At 35.6% G+C, this 22,713-nt stretch overlaps 1 protein-coding gene across 3 annotated transcripts; it reads left to right on the forward strand.

The window, feature by feature from the left end:
* Positions 1 to 8: 8 nt before the first annotated feature.
* Positions 9 to 17,160, forward strand: LOC131954190 (leucine-rich repeat-containing protein 45). Of its 3 annotated transcripts, none has more exons than XM_059317732.1 (19): positions 9 to 102; positions 8,619 to 8,718; positions 9,804 to 9,952; positions 10,358 to 10,419; positions 10,682 to 10,752; positions 11,087 to 11,265; positions 11,437 to 11,565; positions 11,929 to 12,041; positions 12,563 to 12,621; positions 12,837 to 12,914; positions 13,033 to 13,168; positions 13,762 to 13,839; positions 13,924 to 14,035; positions 14,295 to 14,365; positions 14,473 to 14,658; positions 14,919 to 15,092; positions 15,530 to 15,677; positions 15,789 to 15,972; positions 16,044 to 17,160. In XM_059317732.1, the coding sequence occupies exons 2-19, from the start codon at positions 8,630 to 8,632 to the stop codon at positions 16,045 to 16,047; spliced, it is 2,022 nt and encodes a 673-aa protein (XP_059173715.1). In that variant the 5' UTR covers positions 9 to 102; positions 8,619 to 8,629; the 3' UTR covers positions 16,048 to 17,160. The 3 variants fall into 3 exon arrangements, with proteins under 3 accessions (XP_059173715.1, XP_059173712.1, XP_059173714.1); XM_059317729.1 differs by lacking the exon at positions 9 to 102 and adding an exon at positions 1,397 to 1,564 and having other exon boundaries at positions 16,044 to 17,159; XM_059317731.1 differs by lacking the exon at positions 9 to 102 and adding an exon at positions 6,532 to 7,067.
* The last annotated feature ends 5,553 nt before the right edge of the window (positions 17,161 to 22,713 follow it).

A 22,713-nucleotide genomic window follows, 5' to 3' on the forward strand; every position in this document is an offset into this window, starting at 1 on the left:
TTGGCTGAAACGCATTAAAATGTTATTCCTATTTATATAGAATCTAGATCTAGGATCTAACAATTTCCATTACTATCTAAAAACATAATTCCGAAAATGTGGGTATGTAAAGCCAGCTTTTCCAAGTAATCCAGGAAACTTGTAAATGTAATTTCACTCCGAAATGCCAGTCTAAATATAGCGTATCCGAAAAGACTGATATTGTTAATATTTTTATTATTTTAACGTTGATAAAAAAAAATCTTCCATATTTTTTAAATCCTTTTTCTTTTTAGAAATTAATTATTAATTAATGCTTGGGGGGGGGGGGGGGTTAAATGATCATTACATGGATTTCGGTAACAGGGCCTATGGCAGAGGCCTTAATTAAGAGTGCATTAGGCTTCGATCACTTCGTCGTTTTTATTTCCTTTTCGTTTCTTGCGGCGCATCTTGCCCCTGTCAAAGCTTTCCACTTCCACGGTCTTCTTACACTCTTTTCAGCTGTTCCCAATTCCTTCATATCCTTTCAACCTCATCTGGAACGCGGCGTCGCCAAGTCCTTCTTGGAATGACATTTGCGTCTTTGGCCCTAAAGGTTCCATTCCAAGGCCTGTCTGGTCAGTGACTTTTCTAAGCATGTACCCAATCCATCGCCTTGTGTATCCATGATTTGTAACTAAATTGTGGATCACGAGGCGTAGAGACGGGGGGTACATATGTCCCCGGGCACCGACCCTAGAGACGCAAAAATGGGTTGGAAAAAAATTAAAGGTCGTTTTAGTTGCTGTTTTGAATTATAAATGTAAAAATATATGGTCGGGGGGGGGGGGGCGCCAAATTGAAAATTTGTCCCCGGGCGCCGGGTGGGGTAGCTACGCCTCTGTGTTGATCCCTTGATCTAACGAGATGAACATCTAATTTTGATGAGGGATCTTCCATAAACGACGGTCGACATCTCACCCTTTGAGGAGGGGGGTTCAGATCTTTTTGTCAAGGGGCATGGGGTTAAAGCACCAAAACACCCACACAAAAAGGCGTGATGTTCTATTGACGTTTTGATGGACACTTGTTTATATTTTGTTTATATTTTTGTGAATTATACTTTTTTATGAAATCCGATATTCAATTATTTAAAAAAAACATTTTAAAAATTGTATAATGCTCAGTCACTTCCCCCTCCCTCCCCGGGCCTTTTCCACACGTCAGAAATAATCAGAAATCCGACCACCCTAGTACATTACTGGTGTTAGGTTGGGGTTTTTTAAAATAAGGGTTGGCTCCATTCATTAATTTTTTGCTTATGAAAAAAAAACGCTGATAAAAACAGTTTAAAACAAATATTGTTGTTTTAATAAATTAAATCAGTGGCTTCAAAAATGCTTTTAGACAGCGAAATAATTTTTTAAAAATAAATTCTTAACTGCTACGACTGCAAAAGACTATAATTTAAAAAATCAAAACAATAATATGAAAGTGAAAGAAAAAATATCAGAAAGCTGAAAGTCTGCAGCTACCGAAAGGATTACAAGGCTCTGTAATTTAGTAGAATCTAGATCTATATAGATTCTAGATCTACTTAGAAGTAAGAAAAACTGTCGATCATTTTTTAATAGATTTAGGCTTTCAGTTTTCAACACACGAAAATAAAAACATTCAAACTTCTCAAGAAAGAATAATTTTTTTCAAGTCTAGACATGACCAATGCCTCTGCCTCTAGCTTACTACTAGTAGGCCGGATTGTTGCTTATATGGCTGGATTGACCTCTGACCCTGAAACGTCACGCGTCGTTTTCTGGCGGTTTTTACGTTTATTTTAGGGGTCCTATACACGACAAATGAAAAAACTGCTAATCTCGCTAATTCTCATCATTATTTTAATGAGACATGCTATATAAATGGACGCCATGCCTGAAAATGGCCGAAAAAATAGCCAGATATGTGGTTTTAATTAATACATGCTATTCTTGTCGAGTACTCTTGGGAAAAACTGAACTGTCGCTTTAAACGGCCCAGCACTCGGTCGAAACCCCCCGGCACAGAAGTAGTAATATATAATTGAGATATTTATAATGAGTAATTACAGTTATGTTGATTCGCCTATTTTATATCGAATTTCCATATGAGGTACCCATGCAGACATTTCTGTCCGCTTTGTTTACTATCGTGACGTCATTGTTACGCTAGTTACCTCACAGAAACAACTCGTTTTTGTTTTTTGCGGAATGAACTGTTAAGTCTAGTATTTTAATTATAATTCAATTGTAGCGTGTGCAGAAAAAGTAAAATTATGGAAATTATTTTTGTATTAGTAATTTTATTAGTATATTGATTTTTTCTTCACTGTGGGCCGACAGTAGCTGCATTGAATTTAATTCGTGACCGGTGGTTAACCTCGTCAACGCTGCGTGGCCTATTCGTTTATATAATTAGTGATGCTCGTTCAGTGGCCTTTTTCAGAGCTAGGCCTAATTACGGGCGTTTTTTAGACTTAATTGATCGGCCGTTAGCCCTTTTCATTGCTGCGTATTTTAAAAAATGCTCGTTCAGCGGCCCTTTTTTTTTTTTTTGGCGCTAAATAATCTGTTTACTGGCATTTTAAGCGTTTATTTATTTTTTTAAGCTAGACGTAGATCTAGTTTAAAAAATATTTTTTAATACAGCTGGCTGCAGGGGGGGGGGGGGTGCAAATCGAAAGTTTGAGGGGGTGGGTGCAAATCGAAAGTTTGAGGGGGGGAGGTGCAAATCGAAAACTTGAGGGGGGTGCAAATCGCCTTTGGGGGGGGGGGGGGGCTGACACCATTAAGTGCCGCACCGGGTGACACCCGACCTCGCTACGCCACTGGCTGGCTGTCTTGCATGCCTGATATGTGAACTTAAAAAAAAAATGACCGAACTTTAAAAAAAAATGACCAGAAGTAGGGAAGTAGGTCTGTTTTTCAATTGGCTAGAGGGAGGGGGGGGGGGGGAAGAGAGAGAGAAGTGAAGACACCGACCATCTCGTGTACGCGTGTTCATGCTATGACGTGTACTATAGGCCTGCTGAACTCACGGTGACCCGCGACCGACCGTGGTGGGATTTTTCATCCACAGGATAGTAAACGTAAGCAAGCAATCACGCGAGTGACGATGTTTGGAGATTTTAAAAAAAAATCACATACGTCATGTTTTCAAGATGAAAAAAAAATGTAATGTAAAAAAAAAAAAATACCATGTATGAACCTCAGCTGCCACACTGTTGACTCAATATAATGTGAATTGAGTGTAAAATGTATTTGTATTTATAAACGATCATAACTGTTACTATCATATTATTTTAAGCATATTTATTATTTATTATTTAAAATTAGAATTTGAAATAAAAATATTAATTATGGTCATTTGATTTATGCAGGTGTTCATTACTTCATAAAATGGTATGAATAACATGTAGAGTAGAATTTAATAAATAATAAAATAACTAGATCCAGTTTTATTATCAACCAGTTGCTTTTTGTTATTTTCCGGTGAGTAAATTACCTAAGCTGACGCAATTACCATGGCGGGAATTAAAAGCTCGTGTACACAAGTCGACGACGTCATGTTATGCCAAGAACGCTGTTTTGTCATTCATTTTCAATTTTGATTAATTTTCAAATTCTCTCTTTTCTCGTCAACCGAGTAAGCTAGATATTTAAATGTGGTGTCAAATGTTCTCTTAAGGGGTAAGGAACTTAATGGTGTATTTGAAATAACAGAATATTTTATTTTAAAAAATCCATAATTTAACCTACTACTAGATCTAGATATCTACCTACTACTTTAGACTTTACTATACATTATATACATTATGATTATTTTTGGGGGTAGGCGAGGAAGCTTGCAATTTATTCAGTTCAACAATATCTATCTAGATCTACATACATACGCTCCGAATATATAGAGTAAAGTTCCACGCGCGGTTAAAACACCGGTGCGATCATCGCCTGTTTATCGCTTCGTACAATTAGGCTTGTCGGTATCGGCCGAGATCGCGGTAAAAACATGACCCGAAATCTCCCATTACTTTCTGATACCGGGCGCACGAGATTTAGTTTTGCATACTAATAAGTTTTTAATTTATGGTAATTAATTAAGTTTAAAAGGTCATTTCCTAATGTTAAATGAAAAGTAGAATGGTTTTCCAGTTGTTTTGATGGCTTAGCGATCTGATTGCATGCTGTCTCTGCTTTGGTCTTACCGCGGTATAAAGGTTAACTTCAAATGCTTTAAAAACGCGATTTTTGAAAAGTTTCCATTTAGATAATGAAAGTTTCCAAAGCAGATACATCCCATTTTTATAGAAATGATATTTATTTTTGGATATTTTGACTTTGACATTAGTAAATACTCATTTGAAAGTAGTCACCGTAAGTAGGTCACGTTGCCCCCATTGACTCCAATGTTATATTTCTTCATCCCGATCTGCCGGCTTTTAGTTTTGATACACTAACAACAGTATTCTTATGTAATGTACAAACAAATCTCCTACTTGTTGTTTTAAACATATTTTAATATAGATCTACCTGTCTTTCATTTTTTCAACTCTGGTTCTAGTTTTGCTTGAAGTAAAATTTTGCTGAGTCAGACATAGGTTACCTGTCTGTTGCTAGAATACACTACACTAGCTATGTGCTAACTGTAATTTTAAGTATTCAAGTTCTACTTACCCTTACTTAGTTATATTTATATGCTGAAAATCAGAATTCATACACAATACACACATAAAAACATTGATCAGATAACTTCAGTTCACTTTTAACAAAATGGCTTAAAGATAGACTCTACTTCACCTGCCCAAAATAATAAGGCAATTATATGCACATTACAGTGTTCAAGTCATTTACTTTAGATTGCTAACTATGCAGTTCTTTCATTCACTGTATTTATATAAAGCATTGCTTTAGAAACTTTTTCATATTTGCGCAGCACAGTTTTATAACAAAATGTCTAAAAGATGGACTCTACTTCACCTGCCCAAAATAATGGGGCAGTTATATGCAGTTATATGCACATTTCAGTGTTCAAGTCATTTACTTTAGATTGCTAACTTTGTAGTTCTTTCATTCACTGTAAAACATTGCTTTAGAAACATTTTCATATTTGCGCAGCACAGTTTTTTTGGGGTTATGGAAGGAAGCCAACACAAAAATATACTTCTGTATTATTTTTATTTATTTCAACAGCATATACAAGTTCTATATATCATTCTAGCTCAACTCTGCAAATATGAACAAAATACAACTGCAAGTAAAATAACTATGCTCAATTTATTCAGGTATACCATGACTTGTCACAATTGGCCAATGCAAAAGCAAGGGCATTCCACCCCTCACAAAAAAATTCGCTAAAAAAAAAATATTTGAGCTAGACAGAAAATCTTTTTTGTTTTGTTTTCATATAGTTGAGCTCTACAAGAATATGTAATTTTTATTTTTATATGACGATTAGTGTTTTTTTACCAAAATCCCTAGTACAATATTTGTTTTGATGTTTTATACGAAACTACCGATATCTGCTGTAAACCTGTCCATTTCTAAATATATCCAGGTCAAATTCTTTTGTTTTTCTCCTTCTGGAAGTCGAGTTTTTAAATTTTAAAGTTTCGAGGTATGACGTCGTAGGCGGTTCTAGTTCCCCCTATGAAAAACACTAGGTCCCGGATGAGATGAATAAAACCAACCAATCAAAGCTTTTTATAACGAGGTTAACTATAAATAGCTTCTACAATATATGCGGGACACTTTACATACGATAGATAAGGCTAATAAAGCAACCTGATAGGTAAATAGGGGTGGCCGCAGCTTGGGTGTCGATTACGGTGGTTTCACATCGCTGCGTAACCAACGACTTGAGCTAGACTAGCCTAGTTCTAGATGCTCTATATTTCAAACTAAGCCTAGAATCTGTATACTTTCTATTTTTTTCTGCTGTTTTAAATTATTTCGATCATCTACTTCTTCTAAATCTAGTTTGTGTCTCTACATACAAGCATATCTAAGCAAATGTTACGTTATGTCTTTTAGTGGTTGTTACGTCCCTTTGTTATGATTATTATAGTTGCGTCCCTTGAGTCATCACTGGGTCAACTTTTAATGTCTTTAATTAATTTAATTAACATGTTTTTAATTATTATTTTTGCAATCTATTAATTAATAATACAATCAACAACACGTTTAAGTGTGTAAAATATTTATTTCAATTATTAAAATTGGATCAAAACGTATACAATACGCTCGTTGGCAAGCAGGTTCTTGCGTACGCAGGCAAAAAAAAAAGGGAAAAAAAATATCGCAAGGAGGGACGTCACTAAAACATGAATATCTTAAATACTATGCGTAGGAATACAAAATGACTCATACATATTACAGTAGAATGGCAGCGGAGTAATACAGTGCTTTCGGTTTGTTTCTGTGTGAAACGGTTATAAAATAGCGCCCGATGAAAATCGGGAATTTGGAATTTTCCGCTATGTGTGACCGCGCGTGGAACTTTACTCTAGGCCTATTAGTTTATTTATAATTCTAGCTAAACTGCAAATATGAAAAAAATGCAACAGCAAGTAAAATCATTCGCTAACCCAGATGCATGGCCGGTTGCTCACAACAATATGATGTACGGACCGAATGCATGACTTCCAGCGATTTTTTGTCTTAGTTCCAGTGACCTTCTTAGAATTACTGTTTTAAATGTTTACCACGAGCCAAATGGTGGGGTTTTTGCGTTATAAAAACAAACCATAGGTAGCAGGGCTATATATGCCAGAAAAGCATTTTAAAATTTAGTTCGGAGAATGGAGGCTAAATTCAAAAGTTGGTTTAATTAAAATTAGTAGAACATTTAAAATATCAATGGTGTAGGTACAAAAATGAGCGAGAACGTAAAGCCTTCTTAGTTTTATCAGTCTATGAAAAAAGAAATCAAACATTGTGAGCTGTTTTTTTTAAAGACCAACGTTCATATCACAACCAATTTATTTTTATTTTTTAAAAACCATGTGACCGCTATTTGGTTCATCACTAGTGAGGAACTCTGGTGCATAGCCAATTAAAAACTTGAACTGATTCGTGGTAAGTTGTGTTGTCATGGAGTGGTGTGCCATGTCATGGCAGTGACTGACAATAAATATTAAATCAAGTAGGCCTAATTCAGTTTAAAACTAACTAAAAACTTCAAAATTAGTGCCTAATGGATTAAATATCGTTGTCTATTATCCAATGGTCATGTTTAAATTGAAAATTGCGTAAATTTTAGATTTAGTGAGAAAATTAAGTAAAATGTACTATTACTATTACTATTGTAGGCATTTTGATGAAAATTTCAAAATTGATTTTTTTTTTAAAGTATCAATAATATTTTAAAATGACTGCTAATTTATTAATTATTAATTCATTATTGTTCAAGATTACTTAAACCATTAAAAAAGCATTTATTTAGGCCTACTTTTAATTTGATGCCAATTTTAATTATAAAAATTAATCGGTAGCCTAGAAAACGATTTGTGAAAAAATGTCTTTGTTTTTAAATAGTTACGCTGCTATGATTGATTTTGTAGGTTAGCTTTTTTTTTTATTAGAGTCTGTTCAACAGAAATGTGCTAGATTTCTTCCCATTCAAATACACAGCTGGCAAAATGGACGGGCTTAGTTGGCTGTTGTATCCATCAAGTTATTTTTTTAAGGCATAATTTTTTTTAATTAATGAAATTAGTTTAGTATGAAGTCTGAAGTAACATAATTTTTTATAGTTTAAAAAAAATCTAAGTGTTTTTAAGACAATAATGTTAGGCCTAAATACAGTAATTAATGTTGTGCTTACTTTATGTTCTGCTCGATATTCTTAACAATTAGGCTAAAACAATGCGCAAATGGCAAGTTAGAATCAAACACTAATTGTCCATTGTTAAAACTAGATCAGTATCATTGAATGATATGCAATAATAATGAATATTAAGATCTGTTTCTGATATGACAATGAAACATTGTTAAAAAATATAATCATGTTATCGTTGTTTTTGGTGGCAATCATTACAACAATGACGGAAAAAAAGTAGGTCATTGGTCATGTGACAGGCTAATTTATTTATAAATAGTTTATATACACTTCTTTTTTTTTCCGTTCATGCCCAAGACACATGGGGCAGATGTTTCAGAGACCTCGGCATCTGAAGGGGTAGTATGGTCAGCACTTTGCCCATCCGCCTTTGTTTTCCCTAACTAGGTACTCATCGTAGCTGTGTCAACTCAGTGACATTCTACTAACATGACCCCGGATTCGAACTCGATACTTTCTGGTTAGCAGTGTAGCTGTCTACCGCTAGGCCACACAAACCCTTATGTACAATGACTGATCATAATAGGCTACAAATTACACTACGCAGTAGACAGCTCAGTGGGCTACACAAACTAAACAAAATGACACTATTCAGTATTGTTGGATTAGACTGTTGTTGTCACTATCACTTTTATTTGAATATTTAATTTAGCACTTAGATATTACTATTGTTAGTTGTGGTGTATTACTAGTTTGTTCTCCTTAAATTGTTAATGCATATCATATCAAAACTTTTAATTAATGAAGATAATTAATACCTAACTTTAAACTTTGTCTATGTTTAAAAGGAAAAAACAACATGATGCAAGATTTTCGACACACTTACATTCGTCTGTGCAAAGATCACCACATTGACCCCCAAGATTGTGTTCTTGAAAAATTGAAGAGGTATTTAGTTTATTTAAGATGCATTTGGTAAATGTAAGAGGCATTTAGTTAAGAGATATTTAGTTTATCTAAGAGGTTGCAGCATCAAAACAGCCCTTGACAAATCCGTCCCCAACAAAACAACCCAGTCAAAATAACCCTGACAAAAGGGCCAGATATATTGGCTCCCAACAAATGGGCTCATGGTAAAATGACTCCTGACTTGAGACAAATTGTATGACCACTAATGGCATTTTTTCCAACCCACCAATCACACGCAGTTCCTACCTCCACTACCACCATAATCTCTTTTAAGTGCCTGAATAAAAAACTTTTTCATTTATCAAAAGCAATTCATAAACAAACCAGGCTCTTATGTAAGAGGTATTTTATTTATGTAAGCTTAAAACAAGTCAGTGCTTTTTGATTACATATAACCCTGTCATTGGAAAAACTGATGTGCTAATAATTTAAAACTATAACTTGTGTCAGGTATAGTATTGATAAAATCAACTATATAAAACTTGTGTCAGGTATAGTGTTGATAAAATCAACTAAATACATCTTGTGTCAGGTATAGTGTTGATAAAATCAACTATATAAAACTTGTGTCAGGTATAGTGTTGATAAAATCAACTATATAAAACTTGTGTCAGGTATAGTGTTGATAAAATCAACTAAATACAACTTGTGTCAGATATAGTGTTGATAAAATCAACTATATAAAACTTGTGTCAGGTATAGTGTTGATAAAATCAACTATATAAAACTTGTGTCAGGTATAGTGTTGATAAAATCAACTAAATAATTTAACGTAAACAATGACCAGTATCTATACTGACATTTGCCGCTCAAAAAATTTATTTTACTAACAAGTAGCCCTTCACTCAGCAAACCTTACATTATGTGCCCTTTTAGTAAGGATGTTTTAATGCTAAATTCCCTTTTAGTAAGGATGTTTTAATGCTAACTTTCCTTTTAGTAAGGATGTTTTAATGCTAAATTGCCCTTTTAGTACGGATGTTTTAATGCTAAATTATCAAAAAGCTTTGTAAAACACTGTTTGAAATAACGCAGTCCATAAATAAATTTCTTTGACCTGACAGTTTAGCAGTTGGTTCAAGTAGCAAGGCAGTACTAGACCTATCAACCAATAGCCTAACACCAAAAACATGTGCTGTCTTAGGAAAGGTCTTAGCATCAGATCGGACATTTGTGGAAATCAAATTCTCAGACTGTATGCTGGCAGAGGATGGTACGTTTGGTTTTTTTCCTAAAAGTCAGATTCATCTTAAGATGTAGACCTAGTGAAGTCAGATTCATCTGTTTGTGTAGAGATAGTGAAGTCAGATTAATCTCTCTGAGCATTGAAATTATTTATTACTGCAGCTCACGGGAGCCTATCTAAAATTTTCTTACTAAAGCTAAAATGTGACACAATTTAAATGGGAAAGTTATTGGACTGGATATAAGTTTTAATTCAATCTTTAATATTTTAAACTTGTGTAGTATAGTTATTGGTTCCAGGTGTACTTGTCAGGGTTCTGTATTTAAAAATATTAGAATATGTTTTGTTACAAAAATGAAAGGAAATTATTATCATATTTCCCTTGTAAGTAAGATGTTTATGATGTTCAAAATGTTTCCAAAACACTTTCAGCCATTAAAGGATTAAGCCAGGGACTCACACACAATACATTTTGTCGTAAATTAGATCTTAAGGTAATCATTTCCCCATCATGTTTTACATTTGCTCATTTTTCTTTGTGTAAGACTTTAGATAGTTTTACTCTAGCTACTGGTACAGGAACTTATACTCAAATTCAAAACTTTTAATTCGTTTGTTTCAAATGTGGTTTTGTGTTAACCTTTTAAATACTCATATAAAAATATTCTAAAAGTTAATGTGGTCTGAAATATCATTCAATAGTTTTATTGTACAGTAGTATAGTGAACTCACAAAATGTGTAACTAATGTTCTCAGGGAAACAACATCAGAGGTACAGCAACAGAAGCCCTTGGAAAAATGTTGTGTCACAATAAATCTCTTGTCAGGTCAGCTTGTCAATTTTTTCTTGTAGAAAATGGGAAAAAAAAACAGAATTTCGCATGAAATAATTTTTTGGAAGTTTTAATTTTATCTGCATTTTAAAGAAAGATGAAATAGTTACATTTAAGTGCTTTAACATAGAAAATGGGCATATCTTATTTAGATTGTGAGTTCCTTTCCTATTGATATAGTGAACATTCTTTAAAACATTGAGAGTTGAAGTTTTTCCTTACTGTAAAACTTTGTTTACCCTGCTCAGCCACTGTTTCTTACTGTAAAACTTTGTTTACCCTGCTCAGCCACTGTTTCTTACTGTAAAACTTTGTTTATCCTGTGAAGCCTCTGTCTAGAGTGGAACGCCATGGGAATGTTGGATAACTCGTTTGCTGTGTTCTGTGAGGGCGTTGGATCCAACACTTCACTCAGGGCACTGGACCTGCGCAACAATCAGATCAGTCATGACAGTGTTGCTGAGCTTGCTGCCTCCTTAAAGCGGAATGTTCACCTTAAAGCTTTGGGTCAATATTTTTCATCATTTCGCAAATTTAAAAGTTCTATAAATTTTAATAAATAACCCCAGGGAAAGTATAAATTTGTTGAATTTTCTCCACTTTTTAATTATTTGGATAAAACTTGTATAGCATGCAGTTGACTTGAATTATATTTAAGTGAAGTTTCATTTGTATTAGACTTGCGCTGGAATAATTGCGGATTACTTGGAGGGCGAGCGCTGCTAGAAATGTTACAAAGCAATAAAACGCTGAGTCGCCTGGAGTTAGCTGGGAACAACATTCCCTCAGACATTCTTAAATCAATCGGTGTGTATCAGATCTTTTCCTATTGCAGTATCAGATCTTTTCCTGTTGCAGTATCAGATCTTTTCCTGTTGCAGTATCAGATCTTTTCCTGTTGCAGTATCAGATCTTTTCCTGTTGCAGTATCAGATCTTTTCCTGTTGCAGTATCAGATCTTTTCCTGTTGCAGTATCAGATCTTTTCCTGTTGCAGTATCAGATCTTTTCCTGTTGCAACCATTTTCTACTTTAATTTTTTCTTGTTTTTAAAAAGAAGTTAATGTAAAAAATTTGATGTTTTTAACATTTCTCCAATTTTAGTCAGTTCCATTAGGGAACTATTAATTTTTAGAATAGGTTTGATGTTCATTATACTTGATTTTACCAGAAACTGCAGTACAGAATAATGCAGATAGACAAATAATTGTTGATGAAAACTTGAAACGCACTCAAACAATGGCCAAACATATTCGAGGTCTAGAACAGGACAAGAAACTCCAGGTAACTGTCTCTATTGTCACTTTTTGACACTTCAGATAACTGTGACTCTATTGTCCCTTTTTGTAAGGTACTGTCTCTATTGTCACTTTTTTGCCATAAATTAATTTTTTTTTTCTGACAAAATGTTTCAAACAAATTAATATTAAGGTCAAGAATAGTGTTTAATAACTCACTAAAATTATAAATATTTGTTCTTGAAATGCTAATATTTGTTCTTGATATGCTAATATTTGTTCTTGATATGCTAATATTTGTTCTTGATATGCTAATATTTGTTCTTGATATGCTAATATTTGTTCTTGATATGCTAATATTTGTTCTTGATATGCTAATATTTGTTCTTGATATGCTAATATTTGTTCTTGATATGCTAATATTTGTTCTTGATATGCTAATATTTGTTCTTGATATGCTAATATTTGTTCTTGATATGCTAATATTTGTTCTTGATATGCTAATATTTGTTCTTGATATGCTAATAATTGAGTATTCAATCAATCAAATGTTTGTGTATTCCCCAGCTAAATGAACTTCTAACAACAATAGACCAACAAGAAGAGGTCATAAGAAAATCACAAAGGTTTGTTTCAACCTGTCCAGTTTAAAGCTTATGATAGATTTCATTTCAAAAAGTATAATTTATAAAAAAAAATTTGTTTAGAAATTAATACATTACAAATATATATATATATATATCTGCACAAGTAATACATATCTATATCACAATTTATTTTTTATAAGTAAAATGACTGTCAGTTTGTGTAAGGGTTATTAAATTTTAAATATTTTTTTCAGACTTTCAACTCATCAAATTGGTAACCTCCAAGTTGCTTTAGATGAAAGAAAAAGTGCTTTTAACTCATTAGCTGCCAAGTTAGTATTTTAGTTTGATCTATACACAGATTTAAATGCTCTTTCCATTCACTCAACATTTGATGACCTTATGATTGTGTTTCCTTGTGCTGATGTTTGTATGTTTGTTTGTTTGTAGGTTGTCAATGGCTGAAACAGAGCTGGCCCTGTCAGAGCAGAAGGTGAATGACTTCAACTCAACAGTCAACCGGCTCAAGTCAGAGATGCAGGAGATGGCTGTCAGTCACATGAACGAGCTGCGCAAGGAGAAGGAGGTAGGTAACCTCGTGTGGGAAGTGGTTCTAGAACATTACCCTCCCCCTGTCAACTATGTCCTCCCCCACCCCGTTAATTAGCCACTCCCTCTAACCCAAACTTACCCATATTTCAATCTTTAAATAACCAGATGGGGGGGGGGGTCTAATTGACAGGTGTGTAATGTCCTACTGCTGTCTCTATCAAGAACAAATATTAGCACATCAAGAACAAATATTAGCATATCAAAAACAAATATTAGCATATAAAGAACAAATATTAGCATATCAAGAACAAATATTTATAATTTTAGTGAGTCATAATACACTTTTCTTGACCTTAATAATAATTTGTCTCTGGTGGAGGGGGAGGTGGTAATGTACAACATGGGAGGTTGATCTGGGAGGTAATGACCTGCTACTCTATCAGTACTCTAAGTTAGCCTGTTGTGTCCTTGAAAAAATAAAACAGTATCCCAATAATTTCTGTATCATCCGAGCAACATTGTTTATTTCTGTTTTAGATACAGACAAAAAACAAAAGAAAAATCAGGTAGAACTTTTATTAACGATCTAGTAGGGTATAACAACTGAAACATTTTGCTTTCTTGTAGGATAGGGCCAATGAAGAACTGAAGTATCTTAAGGAAATATCAGATGCCCAGGACAAAAACATTCAGCTACAAAATAAAGTATGTCGAGATTTTTTTTTTAATTTTTTTTTTTGGAATAGTTGGAAGACAAGATTGTATGAAAAACATTTTCCATACAAATAGGTTGAGGATTTAGAGAGAAAATGTAGGCAGCAACAGGAGCAGATTTATGACCTGAAGGAACAGCTGACCCATGTCCAGTCTGAGTTAACTTTGAAAGGCTCACAATTTGAAGGTTGGTTTTTTAATTAGGCTTGCACTGTAGGACTTTTATGCTGGCAAAAATAGTTCTATAAATAGCTTGTCATTGCCTGCTGGCAAAAAATAGTTCTATAAATAGTCTGTCATTGTCTGCTCAATACTAGTCATCTAGCGGCCACCTCACACATTTGTAGAGTTGTTAAAAAGTTAAGGATTTCATGCATGGGCAAAAATCAAACAAAAAAAATAGTTTTTTTTTACAGTAGAAACTTAATTTTATATTTGTGTTACAGAGCGGATCACACAAGAAAAACTACGTCAAAAAGAAGCTATGAGGGATTTAGAACAATACAAACAGAAAGATGTAAGAAAAATCTTTAAAATTGAAGTTCCTTGTTGCATTACATTAAAGATAGTTTGAAGACTAAAGCTAACACATAATGATGAATAAAATGAATCTTGTTTGAAAAGATGGCCCGCATGAAGCAAGAAAGTGAGGAGATGGAAAGGATACTGAGAGATCGCATCTCTAAAATGGAATCCCAGAGACTGGACATGGAGGAGGAGATCAGTCGCCTCAAGTCTGCCAATGTATCCGACAAGTTGAACGCTGAAGAGCAGATTGCATCACTGAAACACAGACTCAAGTCTGAAGAGGTGAGCGCAAACCATTTCATGGAGAAAATTTACTTTATTGGTGCTGAATAGCATCTCCAGATTTTTTTCTTTTCCCTGCTAAATTATTTATTTTTGCAGCCAAAGAGATTTGTATTTATTGTAAGAACTTTTTATCCGTTTGAATCCAGTTTATCTCTGAGATTTTTATTCCAATATTTCTAGTTACTGATTAAACTGGCATGGTGTTATAGTTTTGTCCAGCAATATTTTTATAAAAAAGACATTAATTTTTCCCGTAGGAGCAGCGTCACGTCCAGCTGGAGGAGAAGATCCGAGTGCTGCAGACGTCCAGGGATGAGCTCCACAGCCACTGCAACCAGCAGACCTCCACCATCTCACAACTACAACACAAGAACAGCAACCTGCAGCTGGAGCTTGAGAACATGCGCAGGCAGATGAACGAAGTTAACGAGGTTTGGAGGATTGTTTTTAATTAATTTTCTGTTGGTGTCAAACTTTTTCAGTTAATTAACCTTATTGATGACTGAAGTTAGTGAGACTTCGTTATGGTTTTTTTAAATTAGTTTTTTTGTTAATAAAGTTTAAAATATATGAGGGGCAATATCTTTTAACCTTTTTGAACAGTATTTCCTTTTAACCTACTCAATAAGTCTTTATGAGATTGTTTCTTCTCTCCATTCCCTGATAATTTGAATAAAGGGTGTTATAGTTTTTACCTTTACAGCCTCCAGATTTTAAGTTGTAGAATTTTAACCAGTTGTGTTACAGTGTCTTTTTACCCTGGTATAATAAGACATCATTTTAGTAGCAGTTAAAAAAAAGTTTACACTACAAATAAAAACTTGCATAAATCCCATTGTAACTGAGTAGCTTTGTGTGACCTGTGTAGGAGCTGTCACAGAAGAACAACTACACCATGGCTGAGGTGGGTAAGGTCAAGGCTGAGATGAGCAAGTATCAGAGTAAGCTGGACCAGGAGAGGTCAATCCAGTCAGAGCTGAGGGAAAAACTGGCAAGTGTGGACACTCAGATGTCAGGTAACACTCGCACACTGCTGCCAAAATTATTTATTTTTTGTTAATGAGTTATCTTATTTTATTTACAATTATTTTTAAAGCTAACGAGTACAACTTGATGCATGTTTACAGAACAACTGCTGAAACACAGAAAACAAGTTGAAGAGAAAGATAAAGAGATTGTCATGTTGGAGGAAAAATTAAAGGGCAGAGAATTGGAGCTGGTGCGGCTGAGAGAGGAGGAGGCTCAGAGAGTTCAGGCTCTTCAATCTGCTATATTCAACTATGTTGGGAGTAAACAGGGAACAGCCACTAGGTAAAGCTTAGAGTAAGCAGGGAACAGCCTCTATGTGAAAATGGTGGGAGTAAGCTTGGAACGGCCTCTAGGTGAAAATGGTGGGAGTAAATAGGGAACAGGCACTAGGTGAAAATGGTGGGAGTAAGCAGGGAACAGCCTCTAGGTAAAGTTGAGAGTAAACAGGGAACAGAGTGAAAATGGTGGCTTGGAAAAGACAAATTATTTATTGAGTCTTGTGTAAACCATCACATTTATTTATGAACGTTGTTTAAATCCTAAATACATCATAATCATACTGTATTTATTAGATGAGAAATGTTTTAATTCAATTGATGATTGAAGACCTTGTAGTATATCAAGTGTGAATGTCTGAGAAAAGATTCTGACCTTCAGCATTTGCCAATTTTAATAGAATAATTTAAAGTATTGTACACTGTGCTTAGATATTTTTTAGAATGTATAGCTTACATATGTAGCTAACATAAAAACTATTAGGGAAGTTAAAAATAAAACTATTTACCTTATTAGTTAGATATTTGCTGCTTGATGGCACCTGAATGCAGGTATTTTGATATTTTTTCTTCTATTTATTTCACATGATGTAAGCCTCGTTATATTTATATCCTGATTTATTTGACTTTTTTATCAGAATTGATTTATTTACAAATTTCACTTCAAGTTTTTATAAAATTATCCGTCCAAAATTCTAGTGTGTTCTTGTGGTGTCACGTCTTTAAATTGTTTGTCCTGTTCTAGTTTTAACTCAACCTGTTTGTATGTCACCCTGATATCAACTTTGAACTTTGACCTGTCAGTGAAAAGGTTTGTGGTGCTGTGAGCTGCCAATCTTCTCCAAACAAACTTTCTGTAAGCGCTTGCAAGATCTGAATTTTTAAGAAGTTTTAATTCCTCTGTAGTTTTTAAAATATATATGCTTAAATAAAATGTACAAAGTATTTTATTTACTATAAATTGTAAATATATTCCATATAAAAATGCTCTTGTGAATGTCATATTGTTATTCTGTGTTCACACACACATAAAATGTCATATATCATCCTACGGAGATGTAGCATTAGTTTACGAACAGACTTTCACAGTTCATGTTTCTATTTGGTACATCATATGTCAGTCACTTTAGTCGTAAGATGCCTGTGATATTTATTACATTTTACTAATTTTGATAACCTTGCCTTGTTTTGTTTTCTAAATAATAATTATAAAATGAATCAATTTAACATTGTTGCATTCGTCATTGAAAAATCATTTGGTAGTAACCTTTATGAGCATTAATTAACAGAAAAATTACTTGAAATATATTTTACATAACCATTAGCAATTAGTACAAAATAAATCAGATTAACAGCTTTAAGGTAACCATAGCAGTTATTGGCAACACTAATCAGTTTAATTTGTTTTTCCTGTCAACCATTGCAAGTATTGACCAAGTCTATGACACCATGTATTGTATCAGCTTCGTGCATGTAACAGTACCCTGTGACTAAAGTTTGTGTACAATATGACAAACATGGTGCTCTTGTAGTTTTTGTGTTTTAAAACATTTCTTTCTAAATATATTTTCTGAGCTCGATCTAAGTCCATTTTTCTACATCTATTAGTAAAGGCTAAAAACAGTTTCTAAAAATTATTTAATGCAAAAGAATGTCGTTATACTTTCTGAACCCCACCACTCTCGCCTCCTCCTCATACATCGTCACAATGGTCTGAGCCCCCCGCCCCCAATGAGTGTGACGTGGTTTATGTATGACTGTCTAGATCAGGGGTTCCCAACCCTGTGCCCGCGGGCGCCATGGCGCCCGCCGAACGATTCGTATGTGCCCGCCTCTCACTATTCGACAGAGACAGATTTTTTTTTCATAAACATTATTGAAAGGTTGAAGGGGATGGAAATTGAAAGTTTGAGGGGGGGGGGGGGCAGGGGCGTAGCGAGGGGGGTGCGGACCGCACCGAGTGACACCATTTAGGGGGGTGACACCAAGGCAAAAAATAGCAAAATATATAGAGAAAAACTCGAGGGGGGGGGTGCAAATCGAAAATTTGAAAGTTTGTCCCTGGGAAGGGTCTCTATGCCTCTGGGGGGGGGGGGGGGTTGACACCATTAAGTGCCGCACCGGGTGACACCCGACCTCGCTACGCCACTGAGGGGGGGTGCAAATCGAAAGTTTAAGTGGGGGGGGTGCAAATCGAAAGTTTTGTCCCCGGGCGCCGGGAAGGGTCGCTACGCCTCTGGAAGGAGTTTGTCGATTTAAAATAGGTGGTGCCCGCCTCCATACCGATATTTTAGAATGTGCTCTAGAGTAAAAAAAGGTTGGGAACCCCTGGTCTAGATGAAAGCCATGTTGTCCTTCCTGTCACTTCCTGTCAAAATGGCGCCCAGAGATAATCTCCCTAAAGTTTGGTTTGGGGGTCGTCCACAAATGACGTCACACTCGTAGGGGGAGGGGGGGGTCAGTAATTTTGTGATGGGGGGGGTTCAGATGGTGTGACGTCACACTTTTGCATTATAAAAAAGTAATGTTAGACGATTAATTTTAGACGTTATTTGGCGTATTAGAGAACTGTTTTAATAAATTGTAATAGGAATTGATTAAAATACTCTAGATCTATATAGATAGAGTTCAGACAAGATTTTGGAAAATATCGATGTTTTAAGAAAAATTCAACCAAATTTGAGGGTGGTTGTAGGCTGAGGTGTGACGTCATTTTAGGGGTGGGGGGTCTGGCTTTCTGTGACGGAGGGGAGGGGGGAGGTAAAAATCGTCAAAAAAGCGTGACTTCATTTATGGATGACCCCTTTGGCATCTCTGGCTCCTTGGTCCTAACGCCATCAGCACACTGACCTAGCGATGAAATAGTTGCCTGTGAGGTCGTCTGTTATGCCAGTAATGAAAGAGCTTCCAAACTAACCTGTTAATTTTTTTTTTAACTTTTCTCTGCTCGTAGCGTTTTAATGAAGTTAGCCCTCTACCTCCCAGTATTTCCCCTTAACTCAGCTCGACAAATCACCCAGACCTGGTCTAGGCTAAGACTATCAAATGGTTGGATCTAGCTGGGGGTTAGCAACATCCTTCATGTGAGGTGTGTCTGTGGGGGGGGGGGGGGGGGAGGGAGAGAACGGGAAAACCCACACAAACATGTTTACCATTATCCAAATCCAGATCTGCGTGTACAAATATGATGTGGGGATTTTTTTAAAACCACACGGTAGGGAGATAACAACAAAAAAATTAGATTCACCAACAGCTTGGGTTAAACGAGGCGAGGTGTTTGGCTAGTGCAGTTGTAGTAAACAGCGCTTCATCATATTTATAGGGCCTATATACTTATATATATATATATATATATATATATATATATATATATATATATATATATTATACATATAGGTGTTGGTTGAGTGAAATAGTGCCTTTTTTAACAGTCGCTCCTCCTGCTACTAAAACTTGTCTACGGCCCTCGCCAGAATCTTGAGAACAGAAGCACCAAGCGTCAGATAAGCAATCTATTTTATAAAGTCTGAGGTCAAGGGGTCAACGGTTTCTTCAAGTGCCACAGTAGGCAGACGAGACACTACCAGATCACGGAGTCACACGTCACTTTACGGTCAGATCACGGAGTCACACGTCATGTTCTAGAACATTAGTTCTTTGTGGATCCAGACGGCCCAATGTGTGCTACATTTGGCATTTTAGCTGTTTACTCATGTACTTGGTCTCCATACATCCATACTTTATACACACACACACATACACATATAGTTGCCGATAGGCAGTGCTGTATCACCGTGTTACACTGCGTGTCTCTCATTAGAATCTTAGAAAGATGTGAATCTTTTAGTTGTGGCGTAACAGCTGTACCAGATGATTGGGTCACCATGTTCAAGGTCACAGCACAAGGTGACTCACGAGATGAATTGTGTCTTGTAGTGGAGCACGACACTGATAAAATTGTGTCTTGTAGTGGAGCACGACACGCAGATAAAATTGTGTCTTGTAGTGGAGCACGAAACACAGATAAAATTGTGTCTTGTAGTGGAGCACGACACGCAGATAAAATTGTGTCTTGTAGTGGAGCACGACACAGATAAAATTGTGTCTTGTAGTGGAGCACGACACAGATAAAATTGTGTCTTGTAGTGGAGCACGACACAGATAAAATTATGTCTTGTAGTGGAGCACGACACGCAGATAAAATTGTGTCTTGTAGTGGAGCACGACACGCAGATAAAATTGTGTCTTGTTAAATTAATTAAGAACCTTTTGGTACCAACCCTTACTTAAATGTTAACACACCTTACATAGTGCTGCTACCTCACATCATATAGTACGACCCAGAGGCGTTGAGAGTGACACCATTTATGGGGGTGACACCAAGGCAAAAAATAGCAAAATATATGCAGAAAAACGATAATTAAGTGATTAATTAGAGTTTTAAATAGTCTTTTAAGTGCAAATTTGACAAATACCGACAAGGGGGAGGGTGACACCATGACGTAAACCTGCTAATAATAGAGAAAACATGCTACATCAAGCTGTATTTATAAACGACTATAGATAAAATGGTTAGTATTTTCTGAGCATAGTTTAAAGCAATCGGGGGGGGGGGGGGGGGGAGTGGGAAGTTACATTAACTCCACGTTGCAAGATATGCGTGAGGTAAACGGTTTGGTTGAGAATCGTAATAACTTATGTGTAACATTAACAACATCTACAAAAAATGTGAATACATATATACATCCGTATATACATACTTAAATACACACACACATATATATAAATGTATATATATATATATATATATATATATATATATATATATATATATATATATATATAGGGGTCGGGTGCCCAAAGGGCACTTCCCGGCGCCGCAGGCACTTCATTTTTGGCAGGCTCCTTCCTTGGGGCAATAGTACACAGGGCCGGTTCTGGTTGGCCGCAAAGTCCACGAAGAGAGGGTTAAAACCGACGACCGGCGCCTTAATTTGAGCTATATTACAAAAAAACTTTACGAACCCCCCCCCCCCCCCCTCCCCCCTCTTGATATTTTGTGAAGTTGTAGAAAAACACTCAGGGGTGCCTGAAAAAAAAAACTCTTCATATCCGGGAAAGTTCTGCAAAGTGGTCAAAACTGAGCAGTCGTATTTCCCTATATAATCTTTGTAATTTATGGAAAAAACAGAAGGTAATTTTAACACAGATTTTAGGGCACTAACCGTCAATACATCTAGCTATGAGATATATAAATAAATAAAATGACGAACGATCTCCCTATTTTTTGCGGTATTAGACCAACCCTGGAGGGTAACAAAAATAAAAAGCATTATTCCCATCGGAAAAAAAACCCTTAGGACAAGGGTCGGCAACCTGCAGCTCGCGAGCCGCATGCGGCTCTTTTGATGTCAAGATGCGACTCTTCAGCTCTTTGTACAAATATTAATAGTTATACTATTTCATTTTCAAAACTCATTTTAAAAATTATACTGTAAAGAAACACAAGTTTAAACAGAATAAAAACACTAATCAGAGAACAATGAGAATAGGTGGAGTAGAGAGTACACGGACAGCTGACAGCCGCTTGGGCACCAGGCCCAGCCCCACAGCCGTGCTGTAGCCAGCCCCTTGGTGGCTATTCCATGCTTGCCACTGCAGAAGTGCAAACTTTTTCGGATATCGTTAAATGGGGAATGTTATTTTATTCAGAATGCATTTCCCTTTCCGTCAGTAATAATTAATTTGACAGGAGTGACGTAGTGTTTTAGTTATTAGCTTCCTACTGTTGAGCCGGATACAGGACGGTGGGGTACGAGTTTACCCTGCGTTCAGTGGGGTGGAAGATAAGCCTGGTGAGAACCAAAGGACAGAAGTGACCGATACACGGTAATCAAATCTATATCCAAACCAGTTAGTTGGAGTTTGCCGTGTTGGGCCTGCCTGGCTAATGGGAGGCACCTCCTGAGCCGGTGATGTCAGTAAAGAAAGAAAAAAAAGTTAACTGCTTCTAAAATGGATTGGGATAGTCCTATAGTTATTTTTTATGACTAATTTCATTATTCTGGCGAATCAAGTGTATGTTTTTACATGAATAAATATTATTTCAAATTTAAAGCTATTTATTTTTTTAAAAAATCAAAGTTATTTACCTAATCCTAATCAAATATTAAAATAAAAACGTTGGTGGCTCTATGAAAACTAGGAAATTTTGTAAATTGTAGCTTTTGTCGCTTCCGTCTCAAAAGTTTGCCGACCCCTGCATTAGGGTCGTTAGATTTGTCCAGATGCCGTATTTTCTTATATAAACAATTGTTTGGGAAAAAGTAAATAATACGTTATTTGGTATATGTACAGGGGAGGTAGCCTTTTAAAGTAATAATTTTTAAAGAAATTTTTTTACTATTTTAAAGAAAAAACAAAAATCACAAAGTATAGGATTCGTTTTTTAGTACAGGTAGCTGCCTAAGTTTCAGGTAAATCTTTTAGTACAGGTAGCTGTGTAAGTTTCAGGTAAATCTTTTAGTACAGGTAGCCGCCTAAGTTTCAGGTAAATCTTTTAATACAGGTAGCTGTGTAAGTTTCAGGAAAATCTTTTAGTACAGGTAGCCGTGTAAGTTTCAGGTAAATCTTTTAGTACAGGTAGCTGCGTAATTTTCAGGTAAATCTATGGCTTGACAGAGGCCTTTAGGCCATCATTTATTTTTAGCCATGTAAGCATGTCGGCTAATCAATACCTTGTTATCTT

The sequence above is a fragment of the Physella acuta genome, unplaced genomic scaffold (assembly GCF_028476545.2).
Source record: "Physella acuta isolate Inbredline_101_S28 unplaced genomic scaffold, ASM2847654v3 ptg000979l, whole genome shotgun sequence".
Classification (NCBI taxonomy): domain Eukaryota; kingdom Metazoa; phylum Mollusca; class Gastropoda; family Physidae; genus Physella; species Physella acuta.